Raw genomic sequence first — 11,706 nt, forward strand, 5'->3', positions numbered from 1 at the left:
TTGCTTACCGTCTGTAAGCTGTTACTGTCTTAACAACCGTTCCACGTTCATTAATTGTTTAAAGTTCATTGAACAAGCATGGGAAACAGTGTTTAAACCCTTTATAATGAGATCTGTGAAGTTATTTGGATTTTTACGAATTATCAATGAAAGACAGGGTCCTGAAAAAGGGACGTTTCTTTTTTTCAGAGTTTGTACATATACTGTCATTACATTTCAACACACTTATTAAAAGTGTAATTTATATTCATTGTCTTTTAGTATACTATGTTCACAATCATTAAACTTAAACCCACTCATTCAATGGATGTGATGGTAGATCTGAGAATGGATCAACAACATTGTATTGACTCACATTTAATGATTTAAATGACAGTGAAATAATACAAATATACAGAATAAATGCAAAGTCTTGTGTTTGGGGCAAATCCAACGCATCACTGAGTAACTGACGCCTTATTTTCAAGCATGGTGGTGGCTGCATCATGGTATGCGTTACATAGGCAAAATACTGGAGTTTTTCCAGATAAAAAGAAACGGGATGGCGCTAAGCAAGGCAAAATGCTACAACAGGACACCTACAGCACCCGAATTCACAGGAAGGCCAAAAATATCAAAGACAACAACCACCGTAGTCACTGCCTGTTCACCCGCTATCATCCAGAAGGCACGGTCAGTACAGGTGCATCCTAGCTGGTACAGAGAGACTGAAAAACATCTATCTCAAGGCCATCAGACTGTTAAATAGCCATCACTAGCACAGAGGGGCTGCTGCCTATATACACAGACTTGAAATCATTGGCCACTTTTTTAATAAATGGAACACTAGTCACTTTGATGTCACTTTAATAATGTTTGCATATCTTGCATTACTCATCTAATATGTATATACAGTATTCTACACTATTCTACTGTAGCTTAGTCTATGCCGCTCTGACATTGCTCGTCCATATATTTATATATTCTTAATTCCATTCCTTTACTTAGATTTATGTGTATRGGGTATATGTTGTGAAATTCTTAGATATTACTTGTTAGAAGCGCAAGCATTTCGCTACACCCGCAATAACCTCTGCTAAACATGTGTATGTGACCAATAAAGTTTGATTTGATTTGAATTCACCTTTCAGCAGGACAGTAACCTACAACACAAAGTAACCTACAGCAGGACAGTAACCTACAAATCTACACTGGAGTTGCTTATCAAAAAGACAGTGGAGGTTCCTTAGTGGTTACAAGTTAGTTGTGACAAAAATCTGCTTGCTTTAAAATTGCTGTGTAGGCATGAGCACCAACATCTTGACAGAGCTTTAAGAATTATGAAAATAATGAAGGGCTAATATTGCACAATCCAGGTGTGCAAAGCTCTTAGAGACTTACCCAAGAAGACTCACCGCTGTAATCGCTGCCGACGGTGTTTCTAGCATGTATGCAATGACAATTTTAGTTGTTAAAAAATAGAAATCTTCCACTTTGACATTGAAGTATTTTTGTGTAGATTGTTGACAAATTACAATTAAATCCATTTTGATCCAACTTTTTAACAACATTTGAAAAATCCAAGGCGTATGAATACTTTTGGCAGGCACTGTACTTTCTGAATTCCTGTTCAGAGGATTGCAGAGAAAGTTGACAATAACGGTTGTTTATTGCACTGCTGAGTATACTTTTTCATATCTCAAGAAAATATAATTTTTTGAAAGTATACTTAAATGTCCACAAAATATATTTAAAGTATATTTTCAGAAACGCATGTGCACAAAAATGAGCATATTCCCCAGCATCCTTTTCTGCAGCTGAAGTTTTGATTTATAATATATTGTTCCTCGTATATAGCTTATTCAATATATCGTAGTAGGGATAGTTTCAAGTCTCAGTTAAACATTTGTCATTTTGCGAGAGTGTCTTTTCTAACATATTGTCATCTGAAATGAAGTCTCCCTATAGGCACAGACATCAGTTCAATGTCTAGTTTTGATTTTTATTCGGTTGAGTTGTCAACTAACGTGAATTCAACGTGAAATAACCCAAAAATGTCACCATGTCATTGGATTTAGGCTCAAGGTTGGGTGAAAGAAAATACTAAATTCCTTTTACATTGATTACTTTTTGCAAATCCAATCAATTTTCCAAGTAGATTCAACCATCACATTTCATTTTTTTGTTGAAATGACGTGGAAACAACGTGTGTGACAGAATGAACTGTGGTTCGTCAATAGATTGTGTAATGGTGACAGTCATAACAACAAGGGTTTAGGAGTTTAAATGAAAAGACATATCAAATGTTAGAAATTCACCCACTCAGCTGCTTTTGCCAGAATTGGAGTCCGAAATATGCCGCCACTAAGTTCCACAGCAATTCTCTCGATGTGAGTTACATGCAAAGGTAAGTCAACAAGTTTTTCAAAAAGATGGCTTTAATAAACTGGGTCATCTTTGGTATGGAGTCTGTAGCTGCAGGATACTTTCTATTCAGAAGAACAGATTATTTGATAGCCATCTTTGATAGCCATCAAATAAGAGCAAAAGGTCTTATGATACGTTTTGACATACTTTTTTGGGAAGTAAAAACAGGTCTGCTATAATGATAGGTAGCTGTAATGATATTCGTATGGACAAAATAATGCTATTTTGAGACAATAAGGAGATATGGTGAACTGACAGGAATTGAAAACATGTTTTTTGAGTAAAATGCTTCTTTAAAGAATGTGAGTACTGGAACAACAAATATCTATTGTTGCCTCTTTCAAGTGAATTTTCAGATGCCTTGTTTACTTGATAGAAAAGGAGAACGCTATTGTCTTGCATTTAAGCACAGCGTTCCACCACCTGACAGCTCTGCATGTAACTTACACTGATGTGTTCGTCCTGTAAAGATGTGAGTCAGGTTTGATGGCCCAGTGTCTTTGTGGTGTGGTAGGATATCCCCTTGTTTTTAGCCCACAAAGCCATAATGTTCTAGGCTATACTTCATCTGTTCAGAATTGAAGGTTTGATACCAGTTGGGGAGAGAAGTGGATTTACAATAGCATCTTTAAATGTAGCTGCCAACTGTGAACCATTTATGACATTGTTTTGCGTTTAGGCAGTGGCGATTTTAGCATGTAAATCTTCGTGGGGCAAACTCAAAAACATTGTTTTAGATGCATGCCAGCAAAGCCACAACACAACACTAAACAATACATTAATTGCACTATAACGATGGCAAACAGTGTCTACAAACTGTTAGGGCCTACTTAAAGCTGTCCCAACAGCAAAGTCCAAACGGCAGTCCCAACACTTTACCACTGTTACACATGGCTATCAGCGGCGCTTTGTCTGGCACTGAAATAGTAAAAAAACATAGCTGTACATTTTTTATTTAACCTTTACTTAACTAGGCAAGTCGGTTAYGAACAAATTCTTATTTACAATGACGGCCAAACCCGGCCAAAGTAGATTGTCGACTTGATTCATGATGATGCTTGCTAGCTAAGATTTTGGAAGTATAATGTTGAGTCCAGTCCAATCAAAGCTACTGTAGATATAACGTGATTTGAACACTGAGCTAATCACGGTGCAACTAGAGAACATTACTAACCCCTATGCTCCGTATTTTCTGCTAACTGCCCCACCACTACAGAAAGCACTGAGCTAGGCTGAAACACCTGCATTTTGGAGCTGCCTTATTCAAGAAAGCAAATAAGCATGTTTGTACAGTATGTGGCTTTTTTAACAAAAATGTTTTTCTTCATTGCTTGCAKACTGATATGTGACACGTATTAATGCCAAAATAACATGCAAAACATGTAAAATATGTATTTATTTTTAGCTAAACAGGTGGGGCTCAAAACAGTGGCGACCCTGAACGACGGGTTGCCCCTGCGTGTTAGGCATCTCCCTATTACTGCATTTCATGCTTTGCATGTACTGTTAACACTGGTTATTCCCCCATAAATATCAGTCTGATTATGGCAAATTGTCTTTCCTACATTGTATGCCACAGGTCTACATGTACATTGAGGTCTGAAAGATGAGCATTGTTCTCTCWCAAAATGATTATACTACCACAGACTGTGTGTAGCAAATTAATCCTGACAAAATATTTTACTAAATCCTTCTCAAGAGCCCGGTATCATGAACATTGCAGCATCYTTCTTGATAGCCTAGCCGCAAGCCACTGGCAGCATCGGGGTAAATCTCTGGAATCGCTTGTTTGTAATTAGCATAGCCAGACACAGAACATAACATGGGCATGTGACAAAAGTTAGAGAAAAACAAACATTTTCAAAAAACAATTGCCTAGAGAAGTAATGAGATTATTGTGTTGGTTGTTCAAAAGTAAACATTGCCATCATCCAATTGTGTGGGCACGTCCCATCTAGGAGTGGTATCTGCATTCGTTACAAATGCCGGACTTTGTGGTTCACTGAGCAGCCAAATACACAGGAAGTCGAAACGTCTCGAATCTTGCAATGCAATGAAAATGTGTTCGTTCTAGGTTGTGGTTACGATCATTTTTATGTTTATGATAACGTAATAATGTCAATATAGTAATGACTATATGCCGTTGAGCCAGAGTGAAGTTTCCCTTTTAAATAGTATTTYTTAGTTTTACTAGCTCTGTGCATCTTCAAATTTAAAAAAGTGAGGGAGTGCCGCTCCCTCACGCTCTGGCAGCACTACACCTGTGCTGCGCAAACAGCATCTAATGGCCACGTTTCTGTTCTTGTTCCAGGGAAGCACTACCGCAAGTCCTGRGCATCGTCTGGGGCCTGCCTCATCGCCTCCTCTGGCTACCAGCAGTTCTGCACAGGGAAGCTCTACTCGGTGTGCATCAGCTGCTGCAACACTCCCCTCTGTAATGGACCCCGTCAGAAGAAACAGAGTTCCAGTAACAGAGTTCCGTCTGCCGCCTCGTCCCTAAGCCCACTACACAGCCTCTCCCTCCTTTTTCTTCCCTTCCTCCTGCGCCCACCCTCCATATTCAGCTGAGAGCCTATGATTGGCTGGTTTGGTCTCATCAAGACTGTGGTTCAAATTTTTGAGGCTTGCCTGAATGTACGGTGTCCATATCATCAATGGATGTATGACGCTGTCCTAACATAGACACTGTATTTAGTTGATGTCCTAATAAGGACAGCAACTAATGGTCGAAGGTCATTGATTGAAGAAAGGTTCTGAAGGAACCTCCCTAATGTTTATAGTGTCAGTGATATGCACCACAGGAAAGGACTTTGGCGAGTGAAAGTGAGGTGGCCATGGAGCAATATCATTTCCAATGGGTCCCAAAAAAATCTGTGGACTCTATGGTGCTGATCTTTACATTGTCATCACTGATTGACAGACATTGACTGGCCAACTGAGGGCACTACAAGGTAATATGTACAGTTGAAGTCGGAAGTTTACATACACCTTAGCCAAATACATTTAAACTCAGTTTCAACCAATCCTGACATTTAATCCAAGTAAAAATCCCTGTTTTAGGTCAGTTAAGATCATTAATTTATTTTAAGAATGTGAAATGTCAGAATAATAGTAGAGTGAATGATTATTTCAGCTTTTATTTCTTTCATCACATTCCCAGTGGGCCAAAGGATTTCATACACTCAATTCGTATTTGGTGACATTGCCTTTGAATTGTTTAACTTGGGTCAAACGTTTCGGGTAGCCTTCCACAAGCTTCCAACAATAAGTTGGGTGAATTTTGGCACATCCTCTGACAGAGCTTGGTGTAACTGAGTCAGGTTTGTAGGCCTCCTTGCTCGCACACGCCTTTTCAGTTCTGCCCACAAATATTCTATAGGATTGAGCAGTCGGCTTTGTGATGGCCACGCCAATACCTTGACTTTGTTGTTCCTTAAGCCTGTTTGCCACAACTTTGGGAGTATGCTTGGGTCATTGTCCATTTGGAAGACCCATTGTCGACCAAGCTTAACTTCCTAACTGATGTCTTAGATGTTGCTTCTATAGATCCACGTAATTTCCCGCCTCATGATGCCATCTATTTTGTAAGTGCACCAGCCCCTTGCAGCAAAGCACCCCCACAACATGGGATGGTGTTCTCGGCTTGCAAGCCCCCCTTTTCCTCCTAAAAACGCGTTGGTCGTTATGGCCAAACTCTTTTTGTTTCATCAGACCAGAGGACATTTCTCCAAAAAGTACGATCTTTGTCCCCAATGTGCAGTTGCAAACCGTAGTCTGGCTTTTTTATGGCAGTTTTTGAGCAGTGGCTTCTTCCTTGCTGAGCGGCCTTTCAGGTTATGTCGATATAGGACTCGTTTTACTGTGGATATAGATACTTTTGTACCTGTTTCCTCCAGCATCTTCACAAGGTCTTTTGCTGTTGTTCTGGGATTGATTTTCACTTTTCGCACCAAAGTACGTTCATCTCTAGGAGACAGAACGCGTCTCTTTCCTGAGCGGTATGACGGCTGCGTGGTCCCATGGTGTTTATACTTGCGTACTATTGTTTGTACAGATGAACGTGGTACCTTCAGGCGTTTTGAAATTGCTCCCAAGGATGAACCAGACTTGTGGAGGTSTACAAGTTTCTTTTCTGAGGTGTTGMCTGATTTCTTTTGATTTTCCCATGATGTCAAGCAAAGATTCACTGAGTTTGAAGGTAGGCCTTGAAATACATCCACAGGTACACCTCCAATTGACTCAAATTATGTCAATTAGCCTATCAGAAGCTTCTAAAGCCATGACATTATTTTCTGGGATGTTCCAAGCTGTTTAAAGGAACAGTCAACTTAGTGTATGTGAACTTCTGACCCACTGGAATTGTGATACAGTGAATTAATCTGTCAAAACAATTGTTGGAAAAATTACTTGTGTCATGCAGAAAGCCGACTTGCCAAAACTATAGTTTGTTAASAAGAAATTTGAGGAGTGGTTGAAAAACGAGTTTTAATGACTCCAAGCTAAGTGTATGTAAACTTCCGACTTCAACTGTATATTTTGTAGATGAGCTGGAAGAGGTATATTTGTACAGTAAGGGCTCTATTCAATCGGTATCGCTGAAGCGCTAAATCTTGCGRGCTACTGTACAAATGTTAAATTCTGATTGAGTCTCTGCGACAGCGGGAACGTTATCTCTAATTGTGAATCGTGCTATAAAGCTGAACTGGACTACAGACACAAAATGAACAAAAACACAAATAAACCAACAGAGTAATTGACCATTTTTTTGATTACGGCATCCATTTTAGGAAGTCGTCAACTCTGTCAGTGGTCAGTTATGGATGCCATGCAAATCAATGTAAAATAATACTTAACAATAACAATGTACAATGGAGTACCAGGTCATGATGAACATTGTTAAGAACATTTTGTGAATGTGCTAATATGAGTTACAGTATGGAGAAGTGTTTATCTCTTGTCAAGGAAACAAATCACTGTAATCAACACTTCCAATACGAACCTTTTCCAATGTTCCAACTTTTAAAATGTAAAGTATGAAATGAAATTGGTAAAAATGATCCTGACTGTGCTTTGACTGCATGTAAAATGTTCGACTCCTCACGTCTTTAGTCTGTAGAGGCACCACACTTAGAAATCAGCTTGTGACAGATTGTTGCAGTGTTTGTTGGGACGATATGCTGTATTCCTCTCTGATTGATTGATTGAATACTGTAATAGAGAAGACAGCTTAGTGGCTCTCCTTGMGTTCAACTTTCATGGTCACCTAGAAGTCATTCTTGACTGTGTTTGACTCACCACATCAATTCTACTTCATAACCGAAACCAAGAAGCATATTTAGTCACGTTTATCAAATTGTATTTGTCACTTGCGCCAAATACAACATGAAATGCTTACTTACAAGCCCTTAACCAACAATGCAACAATGCAATTTTTTGAAAATAAGAGTTAAGAAAATATTTACTGAATAAACTAAAGTTWAAAAAAAGTTACAATAAAAGAACAGTAACGAGGCTATGTACAGGGGGGTACAGGTTAGTTGAGGTAATATGGGGGATATATTTAAATAGTCCGTGTAGCCTTTTGATTCATTGTTCAGCAGTCTTATGGCTTGGGGGTATTTTGCAGCCATCAATAAAGTGCAGAAATTGTCCAAACTAATGCGTAAAAGCACATAGCTTTTTGTGAGCGTGAGTGCGGCCACTGTCTAATATACTCTAATGTAGGCTTCAATAAAAAGGAAACTTTTTAGATTACTTTTAGATTTACACTTTATTCCTTTTATAAATCCATTTGCATTGCATGCGTACTCCTTTGCACTTTTTATCGATTTGACGCTATTATCCATGCATTTTCATAATGTGACCACATGCCTACAGTAGGTTAACATATTGAGGTTCCATTAGTGAATAATCAATGATTTGGAGGAAAGTAAACGACGTCGTTCTCCCAGCATGTCACTTTTTTTCTTATTGGTACTGTTTAGGTACAGTATATACTAAAGTTTATTTTCAATGCAAGATTACAATAATATAAAGACAACGTACACTACTGTTCAAAAGTTTGGGGTCACTTAGAAATGTCCTTGTTTTTGAAAGAAAAGCACATTTTTTTTGTCCATTAAAATAACATCAAATTGATCAGAAATACAGTGTATACATTGTTAATGTTGTAAATGACTATTGTAGCTGAAAACTGCAGATTTGTTTTAATGGAATATCTACGTATGCGTACAGAGGCCCATTATCAGCAACCAGTGAAGAGGCAACTCCGGGATGCTGGCCTTCCTCTGTCCAGTGTTCTTTTGCCAATCTTAATCTTTTCTTTTTATTGCCCAGTCTAAGATATGGCTTTTTCTTTGCAACTCTGCCTAGAAGGCCAGCATCGCAGTTGCCTCTTCACTGTTGACGTTGAGACTGGTGTTTTGCTGGTACTATTTAATGAAGCTGCCAGTTGAGGACTTGTGAGTTTCTTAAACTAGACACATTAAATAGTTACAAATCTACCGTTTCCAGCTACAATGGTCATTTACAACATTAACAATGTCTACACTGTATTTCTGATCAATTTGATGTTATTTTAATGGACAAAAATTTTGCTTTTCTTTCAAAAACAAGGACATTTCTAAGTGACCCCAAACTTTTGAACAGTAGTGTATGTAAACATACATGCGTAAAGAACAAACCTGTCCAGACCTGTTTGGATAATGCATTGTGTCATTTGGAGATACACTTTGTAGCCTATTCTACTCTGTGCATTAGGGCCTAAGTGTCGTTTTATTTATACTGTGCAGTAATTGTACTTTGTGCACACACCAGATACTCAGCTCGTCTGTGTGGTGAATTTTTTTATGGATGGGAGAGATACTCTGAATATTTATTTGTACGGCTGTGGACAGGTCGAGGTTATCGGGACAGTAGCCTCGCACTGGGCACAAACTGGTTGAATCAACATTGTTTGAAAGTAATTTGTCAACACATTGTGACGTTGAATCTGCTTGGCAAATGTATTGGATTTGAAAAAAAGTATATTTAGGCCTGTAAAGCATTTGCAAAGCCATCAACAGCTATTGTTTCAATTCACCCCAGAATTCAACTATACATAAACAATACAATAGGCCTAGTTCTGGTTGATTTTAAATTGAAGGATATTTAATTATATTTAATTGTTTGGTTGTCAGTGCAACCAAATATCGACAGTTAAAGAATAGCACTAAATCAAATCAACCTTTTATTTAAATTGCATTTCAAGTTTGATTTGACTTAGTCCTATTCTTTAACTTAACTCAACTTTTGGTTGAGATGGAGACATGAATTCAATATATCAATTATACATTTGTAGACAAACTGGAATTACAGCCAGACTAAGTCGGTGGCACAGATGGTACTATCCAATCAGAAGATGCATCTCRTTCAAATGGTTATATTTGGTTAAATTGACATCAAAACACAATTCAATATAACTTATGAAATTCAATAAATGGCCTCCTAACTTGTTAACCAATTATTTGTTGGATTAACGTCTCCAACTCAGCCATAAACAAAGGTTAAAGAATGGGATTAAGCCAGTGGCTCACATGGTGCCATCTAAGCAGTAGATAAATCGTCTTTAAATGTTGATATTTGGTTGTGTTAACCAGACGCAATTCAATATTACTTTTGTAATACAGAAAGTAGTCTAAAGTTAAGACTAATGTAACATTCAACCTTAAAATGAGTAACACATCCATGGACACATTTTGAGGTCACTCAAACTATTAGTTTCTTCTAATGTAGTCACATAAAGCATAGGTCATCGCAGGTCTGTGGAGATCTTCACAATTGCTGTAATAATCTGCAGAGAATCTCAAAGGACAATGATCACTTGTACTATGTCCTTTTAATTTAATCTCAACTGCAATCATGCTTCATGATGATGCACAGTGATGACAGTCTGTTTTATACAACAGTTTTGTTGAATACTAGTTTCTGATTAGCTAGAAGGGAAATCTAGAATGTACATTAAAGCAAGATAACGGGACAGTTAGAAGAGATATTGGGACACCTTGCAATCATGACGCAAAAGGCGCCTACACGCAGACCGTACTTGCTACAAAATTACAGAACGCTAAACCAACAATCACAAACTGAAATTGGATACATTATAAATGCAGGTCCAACGACAAAAAAATGTAGCTAGCTAACATAGATTTCGTTTTTGCAGAGACATTGTATCCATAAATATCGAACAAACGACTGGGTCACGTCTCAAGCAACCAAAATATGAAAATATGAATTTGCATATATAAATGAAAATATCAACGAAATGTTTTTTATTTGTATTGGTAAATGTATGCTTATAATATTGTTTCCTTTGGCAACTGTGGTATACGCGGGATAAAAGCTTAAACAAACGCAACAGAATAAAATATACTGTTATTATGGCTGAAGAGGTTGTGTAGCTGTAGCTAGCTAGCAGCAAGCAAGGGATATGAACGTTGCCACTGAGCATGGCAACGGAACATAAAGATCGAACGACAGGGTCTCATTCACAAATATCGAACGAACGACTGGGTCGCATGTCTAGCAACAAGAAGGTATGAATTCGCTTATATAAATAAATAAAAAGTATTTCTACCAGTAAATGTGTGCTTTCATATTGTTTTCTTTGGCAACTGTGGTACAAGCGTGATAAATGCCACCGTTCTGTACATTACTTTGGAAAAATTAACTCTGAAAAGTGACGAGGCGGTCGTCATCCATTATTTCCAAGGTAATGTAGTGTATGTAGGTGTTTATCCCATAAATAAACAAAACATCTGACATTGTATTCCCATTTGAACGTTAATGTGCTTTTAAATGGTTGAATGCACAAAAAATAAATGGCTTTGAGATAAGAATAATATTATTACACATCCTACACGTAACGTTAGCTAGCGAGCCAGTCAGCTAACGTTAGCTAGCTAACAGTACGCTTTAACTTGAAATTAAACAACTTTCTGACAAAATTAGAAATATGTAATATCTGAAAATGTAGCTAGCTAGACTATCTTACCCGTTTACATGTGTGGACGCTTCTCCCCATGTGTCATGGATGCCTTGGTTGCCCTTAGTTTGAAGATGTAATCTGGAAACAGGTGTTTTATACAACAGCAATGTGTTCTCTTTTCGACTCCCACTGCATATTTGCAATCAAACGCCAGAATTTTCTCCATCTCCTTAGCTATCATACTCCAATTCCACTGATTTCAAAACTCATGGCTAGCGGGAAGGTTCTTGTCTTTTTTCTGAGACTTGTAATTTAACAATTGTATTCCTATTTAC

The 11,706-nt window shown here is 37.9% G+C and overlaps 1 protein-coding gene across 1 annotated transcript in view; it reads left to right on the forward strand.

The window, feature by feature from the left end:
• The window catches only part of LOC111959384 (ly6/PLAUR domain-containing protein 1), a 50,141-nt gene extending 44,723 nt beyond the window's left edge, over nucleotides 1-5,418 (forward strand). Inside the window, exon 3 of the mRNA XM_023980893.2 lies at nucleotides 4,718-5,418. Within this exon, the coding sequence (XP_023836661.1) occupies nucleotides 4,718-4,974 (257 nt within the window). The 3' untranslated portion in view covers nucleotides 4,975-5,418. The remainder of the gene's footprint in view (nucleotides 1-4,717) is intronic.
• The last annotated feature ends 6,288 nt before the right edge of the window (nucleotides 5,419-11,706 follow it).

Source organism: Salvelinus sp. IW2-2015, linkage group LG36, assembly GCF_002910315.2.
Source record: "Salvelinus sp. IW2-2015 linkage group LG36, ASM291031v2, whole genome shotgun sequence".
Taxonomy (NCBI): domain Eukaryota; kingdom Metazoa; phylum Chordata; class Actinopteri; order Salmoniformes; family Salmonidae; genus Salvelinus; species Salvelinus sp. IW2-2015.